General features: G+C 48.4%; 1 protein-coding gene across 1 annotated transcript; it reads right to left on the bottom strand.

The window, feature by feature from the left end:
- On the bottom strand, positions 1 to 14,537 carry KLF9 (KLF transcription factor 9). The gene is made up of 2 exons (XM_084225982.1): positions 13,943 to 14,537; positions 1 to 3,609 (listed from the first exon to the last, which is right to left on the bottom strand). The coding sequence occupies exons 1-2, from the start codon at positions 14,409 to 14,411 to the stop codon at positions 3,377 to 3,379; spliced, it is 702 nt and encodes a 233-aa protein (XP_084082108.1). The 5' UTR covers positions 14,412 to 14,537; the 3' UTR covers positions 1 to 3,376.
- Positions 14,538 to 19,128: the final 4,591 nt, after the last annotated feature.

The following is a 19,128-nucleotide window of genomic DNA, read 5'->3' as shown; positions in this document are numbered from 1 at the left end:
CCTTTTTTCTTTATTTGGACAATATATATATATACATATGTACAAAAACACCTATGCCTACTTTTTTTTCTTTTCCTTTTTTTACAATTTCATGTGATTTACAAAACAGGACAGCAAAATAACTTATAAAGAATACGAATACTGTACAAAAATAAAACTGATTAAACTATTGGGAGTTGGTATTTTACAGTGTTACAGATCACTGGTTTGTAGAACAGCATTTTTAAGTATGTGTCCAGTCTGGTGTATGCTGGCCTAAGTCCATCTGCAAGCTGAAAACAGATCTGTAATGTCGGTCATGAAAAAAGTTCAAGAAGAAGTATATTATATAGCTATACCTTTAAATCCATGACTTCTCTATACTAATGGACTTTCTTAATCAAGGAGAGGAGCTGTCCTAACTTCAGCGCTATTAAGTACTTCCAAAATAGTACAACAAGTACATACAGTATTAGAGAACCTGATTTTCCTTTTCTTTTCCAACACTTGCAACACTATTCAAAACTTAACTTCAAGATGCAAGGATCTAACCTGCAGTTTGTTTTAGGTGTTAAAGCCATTGTTTGCTTTTAATGAAAGGAAAAAAAAAAAAAACCAAAACAAACCAAATTAACAAAACAGTACAATGATATCCCCAAACCTGGTAATTCCCAATGCATTCTCTTAGAGATTAATGAATCACATTAATCCTGCCTGTCCAATGCTGAAATACAGCATACACTACCATTTAGGAAGGGTTTTTTTCAGATCTTGCCACTGGCAGTGGTGACACATGCCTTGCATGTCCCATTGTCCCATGAACTGAAGTACCTCCCGCCTATTTCAGACTTTGCAGGAACATTTCTTCAAGTGTGCATTCTACCCCAAATACACAACATGGACACTATAAAGCTGGCCATTTACTTCCATATATCAGTTAATCCTGGTAGCTATGTGACCAAAATGTTCATAAACTGATTTAGGAGCTGCTTATTAGCTGTGGCTTCTAGTTGTGGTTGATTGGATGTGAGGATCTCTTGTATTTCACAGGATCGGGCCTCAATTTTCCAATTTTTTGCTGTATTTGTCCCACAAAATGGCAACAATCCAGACTGCAGGACGGAGACTTGAAATCTAGCTTGATCTTCAGAGAGAAGAACAAAGATGAACAAAGATGCACCTTTGAATCTCATCAGGCTGCTCATGGCCCTGACCCTACTCCACAAGGCAGCATTAACAGTACTGGTAAGCAGAATACTTTCTGTATTTCTTGATCAATAAAAACACCAACACTACCAGATTTTATTACAAAGAACCTATGCCTCTATGACTCAATCTGAATACAAGAAATTAAAGTTTGGTTTCTAAAATAAATGTTTCAAAAAGCTGAAACGGAGGTAGAAAGTGTGCTTGGTTTCCTGATGTCTTCACTGAAGAAAACACATCCCTTTTTATTCCATAGACTGTTCAATATCCCCAATGCTTTAAAAGAAGTTCTCTTCACATAGACGAAATCTATCATGAGCTACACAGGTAAAAACACAGTATGCAAACTGATTTCTAATGCTGAAAGCTATATACAACTGTAGAGGAAAACACTCTACTCTCCGAGTTATTTTTTTATGTTTCTTTCTAGGAAGCAAGCTTTTTATCAGATAAACAATAAGATACTGTAATTGCAGGTGTGCTAACAAGATCTTTTATGTACACAATTTTACAAGATGACCTAAATTCATCTGCAGTGGAGACACTTTGGGTTTCAGTGTAAATACAAAATTAATTTGGCCCTAAGTCTCTAGTAGGGCTGCACCTCCCCTTCCTCTTCTGAAAGAAGGGGTAAAAACCAAACAGAAGAACATTGCTGGAAAAAAATAAGGTGTAAACAGAATTCTCCCCCATTATGCAGCTGGGGAGGGGAAAAAATATATCACTGATAACCTCTTAAATTTCATGCTTTTAACATACAAAAATTTGAAATATTCACTAATGATCACATCTAAAAGTTTTCATTCAGTGGTCTTTCTGCTCCTTTTAAAGATCCAAAAAATAGCTTTAAAATAAAAGTTAGCATTGCTTTTATCACCATTTGACGTGCCATGCATGACACAGGTACAAAGTACTAAGAGAAGCTTAACGTCATAAAGGAGTATTGCAAGACACCTTCTGTATTTCAAATTAGCTTGTGGTATTCCCCCATACTCCAGAGAAAGAGCAATCAAGAGATACAGGAGCCCTTCTAAAGTGCTCCTTACAGTAATTTAGGTGTTTCCATTATCAGAGTGCTCTTAAGAAAAGGTCTACTCTCTCCATAAGCACACACAGTTCCCATAGGACTCCAAGGGAGTTAGGCCATGGTATGAAGAGAATAAATCTTTAAGGCAAGTGTAGGAAGAGAAGAAGCCTTTAAAAAAGCAGCCGTTTGTAAAGATGGTAGCTGCTTTGTGCACCCTTTCAAACAAACCACAGCATAATAAAGCACTGTTAGTGGCATTTCTGTAGTACAGTACTCTACCACTGACAAGTAAAGTATGGGATCATATGAGAGACATATGCTTCAGCTCCCACATGCCCGCCACATTATCTAGGCTGAGCTGAATTTTTCCAGGTAAGTGAATAACAGAGCTAAATACACACACAGTCAGAAAATTACTGAGCTCTTTATGGGGATTTTTTTGCTTTAAGTACTTTCTTGAATCATACATGTTTTTACTGGAAAAGTCCAGTGATATTCAAAGGTATAGTGATTACAAAGAAAAGTTAAAAATACCTATTTACTTTAATGGGCCTTATTGAGTATAAATTCACCTTATCTCAGTATATCAATCAGATACTATTGGTAACATATGTAATGTTTCTCTTAATAGCCTCTTTAAGTGCAGGATCGCAGAAGATACACAGAAGTAAACCCACTTCTACAATGTGCTATGGAGTTTTCATCTGAGTTATTTATGTGACTCGGAAAGTGTTTTTTACTCGACAGACTCTAAATACAAGCAGCATTACACTGTTCAACAAAACATGTTCATGACACAGCAATCACAAAGACTTCGGGGTCATGCTACTGTGGTGGCACAGGCCAGACCGCCCAATCCTACGTATGTGCACCAGTATCAACGCACTACATTGGAAGAGGTGGTCGCCTCCTCCCTGGCTGCCCCTTCCCTCCTCTCACCCCACAGTCCACTTGTTCCAGACTGTTCTCAGGGCAGAGCCAGGAGGTGGAAGATGGGGAGGGGGATACTGAGTACTTTTTTTTTTTTTTTAATGCCGGCTACATGTGCTTTTGGACAGCGAGGGTGACCGGCAGCGCAGTGGATGCTCGTGTTCTGGCACCACCGCCTGCACCCCCGCCACAGCCTGCCTCTCCTCCGCTCCTTCCCCAGGGCCAGCCCTGCCTTCACAAGGAGCTGCCGGAGCTGGACTTTTTGGATCGCTTGATCATGCTGGGGTGGAATTCGGTGTGGCGGCGGGCGTGCTTGGTCAGGTGGTCGCTGCGCATGAAGCGCTTCTCGCAGAGCGGGCAGCGGAACTGCTTCTCCCCGGTGTGGGTGCGGTAGTGCCGCGTCAGCTCGTCCGAGCGGGAGAACTTCTTAAGGCAGTCGGGCCACGTGCAGGGGAATGGCCGCTCACCTGTGGGGAAGAAAGGACGACGAGAGGTTATGGGGGCAGGGGTAACGCAGATCGGCACATGCCAGCTTTGGAGAGAACATGCTGCTGAGGGAAAAAAGCTGCTCTTGTTTCCTGCCGTGGTGCCAACGTCTGTGGAGCTGTTGATAACTCACTTCATCAGGTTTCACTCTCACCTCCAGTAGAAGCCAAAAATCCCTCCAAACGCATGAAACTCACATTCTTGTGCAGAACCTTACATGACCTGAAGACTGTCAAAACAAGAGATGAGCTCTGCCTTTGCATGTATGTTTTTCATATTGGTCTCACCACAGTAACTTGGGAAAGGTGTGCCAGAACTATTACTCTGACATTTCCATTCTACTGAATTATTTGTAACAATTAGAAAATAATTAAAAAAAAAAATCATTTAGCTAGGACAAGTTTTTCCAGCCCAAGAAGAACTGAGTGGGGAGGCACTGGGGAGAACAGTGAAGCCTCAGGGCTGCAAACATGTAGGGCAGAACTGCTGCACCTGCAGAGGTAAGTCCCATGCTCCCCTTTCAGCCCTTCCTCTGGAAATCCAAGGCGTTCCAGCACATATCAATCTCTTAGACAGCTGGTTTGAAGGCAGGAAAAACACCTCATTATTCCCACTCTATCGGAATAAATGTTTGCTGTAATGACCAAAAACAACCCCAAACACATTAACCTAAATGATGCTGCAACTTTGCTTTTACAAAACAAGGGTGCAAGGATTGAAGAGAACTCCATGCTATTTTCCTGGCACTGCACATCCCTACAGCTCACCTCTGTGGGTTGCACAGGCTTTGCCTTCAGGCACAAACGCAGTGCCTCCGAAGCAGCAAGGCTAACCCTAATACACAGCACAGATGGAAACTGAAGGTGTTGAACTTCACACAAAAGATTTCCACCACCACGACTGCTGCACGTTTGATCCCTTCATTTACTTTCTTCAGAGCCTCCTGAAGGGAATATAAATGGCAGCTCTATGATAGCTATTTAGAGACAACCACGAAATACAAAAACTATCCCGGGGTTTTTCAGCTTGGAAGAGTTGGAAAGAAACTCAGGAACTCCAGTATTTCTTAGTACTATGAGATTTGGCACAACAGGTGAGCTCACTCTACATTCAAAGATTAACAAAAAAGGAGTGATTTACAAATTGGGTCCTGGAGTTCTCCCCAGATACAACAGCAGAGACAAAAAGCTACAGACTTGAATGAAAAGCCCTGAATCCAGGAGGACAACACTCCATACAAAGTATGGTAGAGTTGCAGGCATGGACTCACTGATGGCATCCAAAAGGCCAAAGGAGGATAAGGACAGGCCGGGTAAGCTGAGGCATAGTTACACCAGGGGCCCTGAAAGCCCTAGTAAGCTTCCCTGAACAACGCTTCACTGTTTGGGCTCCCAATTATTTGTACTCCTTAAGAGGCAGCTGCCCTATTCCAGACCCACCAGTGTGCCATGGAGCTGAGCTGGAGGAGTGGGACTGTCTAAGTCACAGCACAGCCCTGTGGCTGCTGCCCCTGTGCTTGCCTCCTTGGCCTCATGGCTGTGCTGGCTCTCAATCAGGGCAGAGGATGGAGCAGAGGAAGTCAAGCCTGGTGGAGGCAGAGCTGCCAGCCATCGTGAGCCAGGGCTATTTTGTTTGTTATAAATGCATTTCTTGGCTCCCTGATGTATGCATTTAGACATGGTTGGAAGACCTTCTGAACAACCACCGCCTGTATAAAACAAATTAATTTAAACAGTATGTAGGGTCATGTGTGCGTGAATGCCACAGCTGCAGCTACACTGTGGAGCAGCACTGGGAGCTGTACGGAGGCCTCACAACACCACCCCTGCCCAGTACTAAGTGCCCAGCCTTTAGCACCTGAGGCAAGGGTTTCACTTGTGTTGCTCTTTTGCAATCTATCTCATGGCTTCTGTCACAGCTCCTGGAAGCAGGTGGCAGTGGGAGGTGCAGAACAGCTTTCTTGCCCCCTCTGGGAGCGTCGGAGGAGTGCTATACATCTTGCACATGTGGAGCCATCTAGTATATGCCTCTGTGTCAGGCACTTACACCCCAGAGCAGTGGGAGCAACTGAGACATCCTCCCTCGTCTCTGGAAACCACATTTCCAACCATCTACCTCAGGACAGCTCTTCAGTCTGCAGAAGTGCCCAGCTGTAAGCAGGGAGATTAGGTGCCTAGGCTGGATACAAGCATCAGTCTTTGGGGAGCAGCACCTGTATTTTAGGCACAGTAGTATCCAACCTATATGCCTAAAAGTAGTGTTTAAAATGTGGCCTCAAGCAGCCCTTAAGAAACTGGACTCCACCCCCATGCCCTCCTGGAATTTCATCCAGGAAGATAAAATGAAGCCCTGCTTCTGGAATTCCCTCTGACACATGACAGGAGCAGCATGACCTCCACCATTGCTACCCCACACATCCATTGCACGTGCCAGGGGAAAGCACTCTAAGGTTATGCAATGTAACCACAAAGCTTCAGAGAAAGGCAGAGCTTGCTCAGGATCACATGAGGATCACCTCAACTGCTGTGCCTTTGGTACTGTAGTCTGCAGGGAATCAACCCTGGCCTGGCTGGGGGAGGATACAAAGGCTGTGGGAGCCTGGCATGGTGCAGAGACACCTTGCTACCAACAGGAAAGCTGCTGTGCATGAGGATGGGCACACAGCAGATACTGCAGCCAGAGATGGGTGGCCATGCTCCCTTGGAGGCACCTGGATGGCACCAGCATGGCCCCCCACCCACTGCAGAGCTCCCAAGTACAGCAGTAAAGAATGACTTCATCACCTCAGCAATACAAACCCGCAGAAACTTTCACAGCCACTTTGGAAGTGCCTATATGAAAGTAGGCACAATCCCTGACACCTGGATGCATTAAACTCCATGCTGCTCAGAGCAAAGACAAGGGGGAGGGAGGCTTTTCCAGGCCCTCAGGGGTCATCTCCGAGCCTGAGAATTCACTTCTCCCCTTGGTCACAAAGTTGTAAGGGATGAGAGCAGCCCAAAGAGATGGTACCTCAGCGACAGCTTCAATAGGTGCAAGGCAGGCAGGGAGTGTGTCTCTGGGAAGCACTTAAAGCAAGGCAGAGATGGCTGATGGCATGTGATAGCTGTCCACTCTAAAAAGATGGTGGTTGTATCTGCTGTGTTTGACATGCTTTCTTTTTGCAGCAGTAGAGATGTCTGTGGAAGAGCCCTCTGAGAAAATAAGTCTGGCAACTCATTCGCTCCCTGAGCAGGCAGTGGTCTGGAGAGCTGCAGCACAAGCTGGTGCTGCCTCCATCTGGAGATACGGACTTCGAGTCTGCTCAGGCAAGGCGTGTATTTTCCTTATGATTCTTCTCCCTTAGTTTTGGGGGTAGTACTGCTAAAGCTTGAACAGCAGAATAAAACATCAACATGCAGTGCTGTTATACACTGCTTCCCTTGGTGGCTGTGTGCTACTGACTTTTTACATTATGCCTCCAATGGGATTTTCCATCAAGAGATGAAGGAAAGGTCAATGGTACATCATGATAATTTGAAACTATGTGTGAATGGATCCTAACCCAACAGACACAAGAGGTGAATAATTTTCTTTAAAAAATAAGATGAATATGTATTTACATATATATCCAGAGCAGCTTACAGAAGTAAAAAGTGAATGAAAAACTGATTTATAGATAATAGGAACAGGTGCATCTGCAGACTCCCATTCTTTGTGCTGTGTGGCACCAGGAATACTGAGTTTATTCTCAGTATAAGTTAACAGTGGTGCTTCACAGGTCTTCCCTACAGTCTAAAGACCTATTGCAACCCTGGCTTGCTTTAAATCCCATATGGATGTAAAGGCCTTTGCAGATCCTTTTATCTTAGCCCTCTTGCTACACTTGCCATTTTCAACACCACCCTTCGCCTTCTCCCCACCCTCTACAACAAATGTTTAGTTTGCTCTTTCTGGGCAAGTTTAAACTCTATATCCAAGCTACTTTGTATGATCTGAGGCAGGTTGACTTTATTTTGTTCTGAATAGATTAAAAAAATAATCTTTTTTCCCCCTACCCTGGGACATCGCAGATTTTCCCACACTCCAGTGTTACACAGAAAGGGTTTCTGAAAAAAGAATACAGAGTGGGCATTAGCAGGCTCATTAACATAAGTACAGGTAGTAGTGGTATCCTGATTAGTCATCTGCCTCCTCACCATAAAACGCTGCTTTATGTGTGGATGACTGCAGGTTAGGAGCTGCGGTTCATGGTGGCTTTAATACACAGAATATCTGCTGTCTGTCCCAGGTGTCTCTCACTTTTCCCCCCAGTTATTTGCCCCACACACCCTGAACGAGCCACCTTTGGGACACTGGACTTTGACTGACTGGGTGTCCACATGCCAGATATTCTGGTGAAGAGAGATCATCTGGGCAGACAGACTGGAGGCCTTTCAAGCAGGCTTTTTTCTCTCTTTAGATATTCCAAAATCAGATCATTAAAACACATGGCAATCAGGTACAGATACTGGTGCAGAGAGAGATCAGCAGTGTGGATGTTTGGGACCATATGCCTAAACCAATGCTGCCTGGAACACCTAAACCATGGTCATCCAAGCAGACAACAGACCAAAAAGATGGGATAGGCAGCAAATGGATGGGTTTCAGCAAGGGGTTTATTCTGCTAGGACTTAGGATTAAATACAACAGGTTGGTTCAAGTATTAAAGTGCTGCTTTCCACAAGTATTTAAGATGTTCTGACATTCTTAAAACTACCAGTCAGCAGCTGCTTGGACATACAGGTGTTTTGAGTCTCTTTCAAAAGTCCAGATGCAAAACCACCTGCTACAACCTGCTGCTGCTGAGCCTAAATTCCGGGAAAACTGTCTTGCTATCCCACTGTGATGCAGTATCAGATGCAAGAGATGCCCTTTCAGCTTCTCTGTCAGAGCACAAACCTCCTTGACCGTGTTACAGAAGGCTTTCTCTGGGGGACTGCCTCCACACACATAAACCTACACGGAGAGAGAGATCAGTCACGTAAGCGACTTGGGAAAGATCTTTCCAAACCTCACCAGAGAGTTAAATCCGTGCTTTTGCAGCTAAGGCAAGAGCCCTCAGCAGTACATTCATGGATATGTGAGACAAGTTCCTAGCTCTTCTCTTTTCCCGGCTTATCTTCATGTGAACTTCCTCCATTTTGCAGTAATACTTGAATAATAACAACAATGGAGAGACACCAACTCCTAGCCTGGTGCTTACTTACCTAGTGCACTTACCTGGGAACAAAGGACATTGGGTTTAAGCTCCTGTCCTCTATGAACAATCAAATTTCCTTGCTAAGATGAAACAGCTTTGACAGGGAAAGGAGGAATCCAATTCCACATGCATTCAGAAAGATACTGTAACTTTTGATATTTCACTCTGAATTTATTAGCCAGTATTTCAACAGACTTTTCCCTCAAGTTTAAGGTATTTATAGAGTGCTCTCAGGCTGTGTACATTAATCATAACCCGAATACAGATGGTGAACTGCACTACCACAAGTGCACAGTGTCTGAGGTATTCTTTGCCATCACACCCTCAGACCTTGTTTCTTTAATCTTAAATTGGCCCTCCCCTGCTCTTCCAGCTGCAGGCTTGGAAGCTGTTCAAGGCCAGAAGCACAGGAGCAGCAGCCTGGTGCACAATAACACAGCAGCCAACAAAGAGGAACAAAGCAGTTCCTGCAGCAATCCAAAGAGCTGGCGCTGCAAGAAACACAAGCTAACAAGAATAGTGACACCCTCCACATGGTCTTCAGTGCCACAGCACAAACACTGTGCAGAACTTGGTAAAGCTGCAATTTCAACACATCCTTCTGGAAGCAGGAGTTGTGCTCTTATGGATAATGCCTGCTCACTGCTTCTGTCCTACGTGTCAACTTTGTCATGCTGACTCAATTGATAAACTTTTCTGGAGCACTTTCCCGCAACTGACACATAAGTTGCTTAAAATCTTAATTTTTTATCAGAAAACAAGACAACTAGGAATTGGACAATTTTGAACTTAATATTGAGGATTTCTGCCTACCTTATTCAGCTGGCAAGGCTCCCAGTCAGGATCATCATGTTTCTCCAAGACCTGGAAACACGCCTGTTAGAACTCCAGCAATTTGTGCATTTTCATTAACCATGGTATTTCACATGGCAATCTGAATTTAACAAAAAATGTGTTGTCAGCTCCCCTTTTTGCTCTTGGGTCCTACTCTAAAGAATCTGGGTACGTGACATGGCGTGAGCTGGATAGGAGGGTCTTAAAACACTAAATTTCAGATTATGCTCAAGCAAAATTACTGAGAAAGATCTCAGTGAGCAGAGGACTGTCAACATACCAGCATCTGCACAGTCTGTTGAGTGAGATAATCTAGAACACAAATAACAAAGCAGTACAGTCAAACCAAGCTGACACAGGGGCTGGTCCAACACCATGATATGTGGATAGCAGCAATAGGCAGCTGCAGTGCCTGTTCTTACTCTCTGCTGGAAATGCTCCTCCACTTCCCTGTGCAGACTGTCAGCCTACAGGTTTTCACCTCTGCCTAACCCAGCTTCTGAGCACTGGTTGAGAGCCAAATGCTGGGAGCACTTAAGAGTGCATCAGCTGCCTGGTATATAACAAAACTCTCGGCATTGTTTGGATCCAGTTCACATACAGCTGGCTGAAAAGCCGAGCTGAAGAGGGAGAACTTTTCCCGCATCTGGGTTTTGAGCATCTAAACTCTTAATTAAGGGCATCTGATGTGTATGTGAAATTCCCATCAATCCTCAGCCTTCCCAGGCAAGCAAGCACCTGTAAGTCCAGTAGGAGGAAGCATCTAACAAGTTACTTTTATGGTACCTTCCTGGTCAGGAAGGAGGGACAGAGAAGAGCTAGTCTCAGTGGCCATGAGCCCTTTAACTGGATTATATTCACACCATCATAGGAAACATGAATTTTGTACAGCTTGTTTCTCCTGCCAGTTTCTCTCCCTGCCCTTTGCCCTGCACTCCCTGGCCAGACCTCCTGACTGAGATTGCTTTTTTCTTCTTGCATCCCTTCATTTTCCCTGGAAACCCTCTGGCCTGCACATCCCTCTCTATTAAGCTGATCGCCCTGCTTCATCTTTGAGGCTAATAATAACACTACACACCTACACCTGTCACCTGTAACCCTACACTGGTCATAACCAAACCTCTAAACACACCTATTTAGAGAACTGTTTCTTCTTCATTTGAAGGTAACTCTCTGCTTATCTGCTGTTGCTTGTCTTTTTCTTGTTCAGATGGGTCCTTCAGCTTCTCCCAACCTCTGCACCACTTCCAGGGCGTCGGTCTCACCTAGGCCTAGCAGCACAAGCAAGGGGACTGTTTGCACAAGCAGGATGTGCAGTGCCATCTGCTGATCTTTTTCTGTAAAGATCAACTCAAAAGCCAACTTCTGATGGATGGCGAATTTGGGCCTTCTGGAAATTCAACTAGCTTTATCATCAAGGCCCAAACTTCAAGGAAACAGTTATATGGAAATTTTTAATATCTGAAATATGGAATCTTTGAAACAAGAAGTTTAAAGAATGGTAAATAAGATACAGACCTCTAACCTCTGAGTACCAAGTTTTTGCGTTCTACCCTTCTACCTTGATTTGGTACTTTGTTTCTTGCTTTGTATTAGGCTATCAAAGATGAACAGGTGAGTTTTCAGATTCTCAATCACTACACAGAAAGAGAAGGATGCAGAGCTTCCCTTGGCCAGGATTAACGAATAAAGATAACTGTGAGTACACACAAGTTCATGGGTGTGAACAGAAATCCTTAAGCCATTCTCCAAGATAGAAATACTGAGATTAAATATTAAAAAATTAATACCAGGAAGCTTCAGCTGGTGGCTGCGCACCTACTTCCACTAAAGGCTACACTGCAGCAAGAAACCTAGTTGGTAGACTGGTGAAAAATGGCATATAAATGAGAGAGACGTTATTTGAAAAAAAAGGAAATAAAATGGTACTAAGAAGGGCCCATTAATGCTCTGTAATATACAGTTATTCATAACTCCAGAGGTCCCATTGAATCCCACTGTTGCTAAGGAATTGTTGTCATCTATAAAAATAATTAACATTATCAGTGTCGTTTAGCATTTCAGTTAGCTACAATTAACTTCACATTAGGAAGCTCTGAAAGTTCATTACTCCTGGATGTCTGCAGTGGTTTTAATCACACAGAACTACCATGACAGTACCTCAGCGTTTCTGAGTCAAACGCCTCATACTTGGAGCTAAGGCCACCCACTTGGGAGCAGCACATGCTAAACCTCATACCACTTTAGCAGTACTTATTATAACACTACTTCTTACAGCAGGCTGTGTGGGTTGTACAGTACATTAATTTACATGTCATCACACAGAATGCTACCTCAGCCAACATCTATTCTGGTTCTCTTATCAGGGTGGATATTTGAGCGTGGGGTAGTAAATGGAAATGATACTAACGTTTTCTTTGTCACTTATGAGAAAACATTTAGGAGAGCACCAGTTACACTCAGCCTCCAAAAGAGCATCTGAGCTGCAGTCTCTGAGGTAGTAACACAACAACCCTTGGCACTGGTCATGAGGTCAGCATAGGGTCACCACTGACCATCCTCTTTCCCAGCTCAGAGAGAAAGGATAACCGCAGAGCTCATCGCTGAGCCATACTCAGTAATCCTACCCCCTTCTCTCCACCCTCTTGAGCTAAGCACCCAGCAGATCTGCCACAGCTGGGCACTGGTCGGCACGGAGCATGGAGCCTCTTCCTCTGCAGTGCACGCTCACCTAGGCACACTGGTGAACTGGAGCCACAGAAGCTGAGCCGGAGCTCAGATGTGGCCATACCCTACCCAATCCATATTAAATTCTACAGCAATGCCTGACGGTACATTCCTTGGGTGATCAACTCACTTCATATCACACTGCTAACCATCACCACCAACAGACAAAACCCAAAAGGTACCATCATTGACAGAACTGACGTAAAGCACATGAAATGTCTTGGCAGTGTTTGTCTCTTTTTATCCACTCGTTTCTGTTCCTGAATACAACCCTTCAATTGAGAACATTTTTAAAGCAGCCTTTTGTACTACACTACGATCCCAGGAGCAATTCAGACTCATAAAGGTTTTTATTCAATCACTTGCACTGAAGGTCTAAAAACAAATAAATAAACAAATAAAAAACACAAAAACGAAAACAAACAAACGAACAGAGAACTCTGCAGCTGCTGTCCCCTTGGGGCTAGGCTGCCGCAGATATGTTTTATCTCCAGGTTTCCATGTTGCCACACCCTCCGAGGCGCCCGGGTGAGGGCCGGGAATGGGAGCACACAGCTTGATGAATGAAGCCCTTGTGGAAGGCGTCTAGGCTGGATCGCGGTAACCCACAGTGCGAGGCGCTGCCGCCGGGAAGAGCGGGGTCGGTCCTCCCCGCACGGCTCCTCGATCGCCTCGGCCGGAGGCGCAGAGCGGGGCGGTTCGGGAGCAGCCGGCGGGGCTCTGCTCCGCCGCCAGCTCGAGCGTCTGACACCGGCTCCAGCGGGCGCGCTCCCCGAGTTCGCCCATCCAGCCCGCCGGAGGGGGTGTGTCCGCGGCCCCAGAGGTGCAGCTCGCCCAGGTTCGGGGAGACTCCGCCGCCGCCCCCTCCCGAGCCGAGCCGGCAGCCCGTGCTCCGGCGCCATGGCCCCGCTGCATCCAGTCCCCGCAGCCGAGCACAGCTCACCGCCAACTCTGCGGCCCAGGCCACGGCTTCCGACGGCCGGCCGGAGCAGCGAGAGGGGCGCGGGCGGGGACTGCGCTGCCCTCGACTCCCTTGCGGAATGGGCGCCGAGTTCTGACCCGGTGCAGCCGGGTCCGCCTACAGCGGCAGGAAACCCGAATCCCGTCGCCCCTGTGCTTCCCTCGCCGACGCCCGAGCGAGCTCGGCGGTCCCCGCTGCCATCCTCCCCTCCCAGCCGCGCCGGACCCGCCAAGTTCGCTCCGCTCCCCGGCAATCTGCCGCCCGGCCCGCGCTGCCCGCCGGGGCCCGGACCGGTTCCCGTCCGGCGCAGGTGGGCGGCGGGCAGGGCGCGGCGGGAGGCGCTGCCGCAGCCCCGCCCGGGGCGGCCGCCAGCTCCCGCCGGACAAGGGGGCGCCGATGAGAGCCGGGGAAAGAAGCGGGGGCGTGAAGGAGGGGGAGACCCGAGGCAGACCCGAAGCCAGAGCGGCGCGGCAGGGCGGCGGGGGCGCGCGGGGATGCCGGGCGCGCCGCTGGCCGGGTTCATCCGAGGACAAGCGCTCGCTCCCGCCCCCTTCCCTCCGCCACCGCTGACCTGTGTGCACCCGGTAGTGCGCCTTGAGGTGGGAAGACTTGCCGTAGACCTTGCCGCAGCCGCTGTAGGGGCACTTGTGCCGCTTCTCGGCCGCCAGCTTCCCCTTAGGGGCGGCCCCGGCGGCGCGCAGGCGGGGGGGCGGCCCCGGCGGGGGGCTGCGGGGCGGGCTGGAACCCTGCTCGGTGGCCGCGTCGCTGTCGGAGCCCGCGTCCTCGTCGGGGCTCTCCACGCTGTCACTGCAGACGGAGGGGGCGGGCAGCGGCCGGTACTTGTTCAGCTCCAGCAGGCTCTTGGCGATGGCCAGCAGGGCGCAGTAGTCCTTCCAGGCGTCGCGGGGGTCGCGCAGCTCCCGGGCCGCCTCCCCCTCGCCCGGCACCTTCAGCCGCGCCGCCTCGGGCACGGCAGAGCGGTTAGAGATGGAGACCAGGCATTGCGCCGCTACGAAGTCCACGTACGCGACGGCCGACATGGTGCGGCCGCGCCCCGACGACAAGGGGGGCTCCGTCCGCCCTCACTGCTCGTCCGCCGGGCCGACCGCGCCGCCGCCAGCCATGGCCCGCCCGCGGCGCGGGAAAGAGCGGGGCGGAGGAGGAAGGGGGCGTGGGGGGCGAATAAATAGCGGGGCGCCGGGCAGGTCCTTCACCGCCGCCCCCCGGGGGCGGCGCGCAGTCGGCGAGGGGGGAGCGCCGCCCGCGCGGCCGGCCCGAGTCCGGCGCAGGGGCCGGGGGAGAGGATACCGCCCGCCCCGCGCCCCGCGTGCTCCTGCCCGGGGGCGGCCGCGCCGGGGCCCATCACGTCAGGCGCGGAGCCCCTCCCGCCCCGGCCGGTCCGCGGGCAGGGCCGGCCGGCTGTGTTTACTTTCTCCCCCCGCCACTCACGGCGCCCCTTTTCTAGGGGGGGCGTGTCCGCCGGGCGGCCTCCCCGCCAATCGCCGCGCTCCCTCCCCAGGCCGCGTGCTACTCCGGGCGCCCCGCCGCGATCGCTTAAAGCAGCGATGCCGGGGTGCCGCCGGGGGCGCGACGGCGGGGGCGCCGCGGCTCCGCTCCCCGCCGCGTGGGTCGAGCCGCCGGCCCGGCCGCGGCCCGGAGGAACCTGCAGCGGCCTCGGGCGGGGGCCCGCGGTGGGGGCGGCGCGGGGCGGCGGCGCCGAGCGGGTTAAGTGGCTCCCTGGAAGTCCTACGGTCCCAGCAACGGGCCGGCCAATGGGAAGTGAGCCGGCTGATGTCACTGGCAGCCCTCCGCCAATCAGCGCCCGGTCCCGAAAGGTGCGCAACGCTTGGAGGCGCGGGGAGCGGTGGGCGCGCGCTCCGGCCGCGGCCCCCCCGCTTGGCTGGCGGGGAGGGGCGGGAGGGGCGCCGGGGATGCCCCGCCCGGGCGGGCTGTCCGTGACCCCGGCGCGACCCCGAGCTGGCTGCCCCTGCCCTACCCGCTGCACCGGGACCGCCGGGTGGGGCTCCCCGTACTGCCTCGGGACTGGGCCCCCGGTCCACGCGGGCGGGAGACGGGAGGACGGGCGCTGTGCAGGGAGCGGGAGCCCGCGAAGCCCCCCGGAGAAACCCGGTGGCGGCGCTACGCACTCCATCGCCACAGCGTCATCGTTGAGACAGGCGGGGCATGTACCTCGGCGGGGGTCACCGAGCGGCACCCCTGGGGAAGAGTTTTAGAGCCACCTGATAGCGTCTGCCGCTTTGCCACTGTTGGCAAAAATAAAGGTCAGGTTGACACTTACCCCGTCGCCAAGTAAGTGCCATCCAGCCTAATCGAATCCCAAAAACCTGTCACGTCTGCCCAAATAACACGCCCCCATCTGTGCTCCATCAAACGCGCAAAGCTCATAGAGTGTTGTGAAAGCTGACTGACCTGTGCTCGGCCGGATAAGAGTGAAAAATTGGATTGTGGATCAAGCACTGTTTAAAAAAAGGAAAAGAAGTTACCATCATCCCTAAGCCACCGGGGCTGAGGTGTGAGGTGTGTCAGTGTTTTGCTGTTTTGCGAGCATCAGGAGAGAGGGTAACAAAAAGACTGCCTTTGAAATAATGCCCGTGAGCCTCTCTATGGCATTACCCAAAGTAACACGGGTGCCTCTGAAATCACCGTCTAGATGGAGAAGCACTCCTGTCAGAGAGAGGAGCTTTCCCCGGCTTTTGTGAACTGCATCCCAAGGAGACTGATTCCTGGCAGGCCAGGGTCCCTAACTGAATCTTCTGTCCTCAACCGCAGCCCACCCTTCCTGATGAAAACAGACAGGGCCTGAATGGTGAAGAGCTTTATGGATTGCTAATAATTTCATTAGCTGAATGTGGAAATGATGAGAAAGTAGCTACCGAAATGAGGCAGTGTTGTTCTTTTCCTGCAGGAGATAAAAATTAGTGATGTCAGCCATTTTGTATGCTAGCACACTAGGTCACTGTGTGTAACCTCGAGCAGCAATAATCCTTTGCCATGGATAATTGGCATCTGCCATGGATAATTTTATGTGCCTTAACTCAGAAAAAAAATGCACAAACAAAACAAAAGAGCTAGATGCTAGGTCTGTAAGTGCATCATCTATAGGCTGATGAAGACCAAAGAGAGAACGTGAATAAAGCAATGAATCTAACGAGGTGGTCTTCAGGTCTCAGTCATCAGTCTGCAAGTCACCCTTAACCCTGTTCTCACAGCATTTTTCCCTGCTAATCTAGCAGCTGTGTGCGTCTGGTGCTTTAGAGACACCAGGCAGAGTAAGAGGTGTGATCTCCAGGTCTGATAGGAAGGAGGAACAGAAGGTATTGTTGTTTCTTTACCACTAAAGCTGTTGATATATGTTTGGTTTCTGTATAGTACTGGAGCCTACAACCTTCTGTTTCCTTCAGAGGGGCAACAGCATTTTACACAGAAAACAGCATCTCAGGTTCATTAATCTGGATATCCAGGATGTAACTTCACAATCTGGATGTTTGTAATCTCTTTTCATAGCGCTTTCAGAGCTTCTTTGGCTGACAGTGTCCAAAAGTTCCTGCTAGGAGATGTCCTAATCCACATTTCAGTAACATGCAAATAGCTTTTTGGAAGGTAACTTGCTTATTTCGTGTCAGATACTCACATTAGTAAATATCTCTTACATTAATTTGTACAGTTCAAAGAGTAAAGTGTTAATAACAAATTAAAATAAAAGAGATGAACCTTTTTTGTTTGCAAGCTTGTTTTGTTTCAAGGTAACTCTTGGCTAATTTAAAGATTAGAACATAATCTGTGCCCAGTTCCACAATGAGGAAGCATACCAAGCTTTTAAAATAATTCCAATATTCCTCCAAGAATATACTGCTTATTAAAGATGATATATTGTCTTTTTTTAAGGTATCTAGTAGTCCAAAACCCCAAGACTCCAAGTGAATTAGGTCCAAACAATACTTAAAAAGCAATGCCAATGTTATACAGAATTTTATACTTGGAGAGAGTATCAAAATGACCATGTCTACTTTCTGAACAGCAACACACATGTGCCTGGAAACAGGATTGTGCTCACAAACCTGTTTATCTCCAGATGATACAGGCTATCGCTCAGATTTGACTGTGCTGATGGTAATACTCCAATATGGTTTCAGAGCATGCATTTAATCATAACTCAGTTTAAAATTCACAGCTAATTTTTTGCAATAATTAGGCTAAACAAGGATGTTCCCTTAGACTGTGCAAATGAGGTGTGAAACTTGGCAGAGGAGTAGGACCTAGGGGATCTTTAAGGTGCCTCTCAACCAAAACCACTCTATGGTTCTGAGCCCACAACTTAGATAGAACCCTTTGTCACCCAAGGGCACTCACTTGTGAAAGCCTGAAGCCCAAATCCAACCCACTGTTTACGGCTCCAGGCCAGCTTCTGGTGGGCAGATGTTTGCCTGGATACAGGAACGTAGCACATCTGGGTGGAGTCAGGATGGAAGTCGTCAGTGGCTGCTGGTTCTCTGGTCCAGAGGGACAGTGCACGGACAGGAACTGTCATGGGGAGTTGTGAGCAATGAAAACTGTGACCTCCAGGTGAGTGAGAAAGGTACAGGTGGGGCTCAGGTAACAGCCAGGGAGTCGTGCTTGAGGGGAGCACAGGGAGAGGTTGCAGAGGATGTAGCAAAAAGAGTGAGAAGTGAGATTCAAAGGTCTGCAAAGAAGTAAAGGTGAGGGAGAACAAGTCTGTGTGTTTGTGAAGGAGGACTCTTCTCACCAGAGGGATGGGCACAGGTTCTGTGAGAGATGTAAGGCTGTGGAGGAAGAAGAGCTATTTATTATTTCTGAGGCTTTCAAAAACGTCTTCTGTTTGCAAAACCAGAACTTTTCAGAATAAAAACCATATCAACTGTCCTTTACTCCATGCCCCATAGTCTTGTGCACCCTGACCCTGTGCCTAAAACATTGCACCCTCTTTCTGGAGGATGAGGAAGACATGCACCTGGCAGGCATTCTTGGAGAGACCCAGACTGTGGGAACCCTCAAGTTTTTGCTCCAAAAGCCAATTTATGTAATTACCTTTAGTGCCACTGTGGCCAAAAAACCTTTCTTTTGAGGAGCAAATGGTCTCGTAAAGACAGTCTGAATCAGGGGTCCTGCTTCAAACCTTCTGTTGCTTTTTGTGGGCTGTTCTGTGGAGTACAGAGGTTTCTTCTCTGATGGTAACTTTCTTCCAAGACAAAATGAAGAAGTCTTTCTTTCTTCTGTATTAATGTTTCCTAACATTTTGAAGGTCACAGGCTCCAAACATTATTCCAGATTCTGCTTTGACTTTTTTCATTCTCCAAGGCTCATGGTGTAAGCTCCAAATGATTTGACAAGATGCTGATAGATTGATCAATTGTTAGTAATGCCTGAAATTGTATATCAAGATAAATGGCCTGTTTGCTGACATGTGTTCTTTAAGCCCGTGGTCATGCTGAAAATTCATGACTGATATTCTGGCAACATGACAGAATGGTAATTTAGCTGTCATATAAGTATGAACGCATTATATTTTACACGTGTGTGGTATCTTTCATACCAATGCATTGCCCAGATTGTCTGCATGTATTATCAGGGAAATACAGCAACTTCTTTCACCAGACAACTGCCACAACTCCCAGTGTGAAGACTGGTGTGGTAGGAAGGAAGTGCTTTAACCTTTCGAAGGAATGACTCTCAGTCACTGAACACACAGAGCAGACAAAAAGTTGCTTTATGTGATGC

The sequence above is a fragment of the Fringilla coelebs genome (assembly GCF_963513975.1).
Source record: "Fringilla coelebs genome assembly, chromosome: Z".
NCBI classification, from domain to species: domain Eukaryota; kingdom Metazoa; phylum Chordata; class Aves; order Passeriformes; family Fringillidae; genus Fringilla; species Fringilla coelebs.
This window is presented reverse-complemented; position numbering and strand designations above follow the sequence as displayed.

What these genes read in the sequence shown, in the direction of transcription:
- KLF9 (XM_084225982.1), bottom strand. Translation starts at nt 14,411, where the DNA reads ATGTCGGCCGTCGCGTACGTGGACTTCGTAGCGGCGCAATGCCTGGTC. An exon ending in GCACTACCGGGTGCACACAG is followed by an intron (nt 3,610 to 13,942) that starts GTCAGCGGTGGC and finishes TCTTCCCCACAG; the next exon opens with GTGAGCGGCCATTCCCCTGC.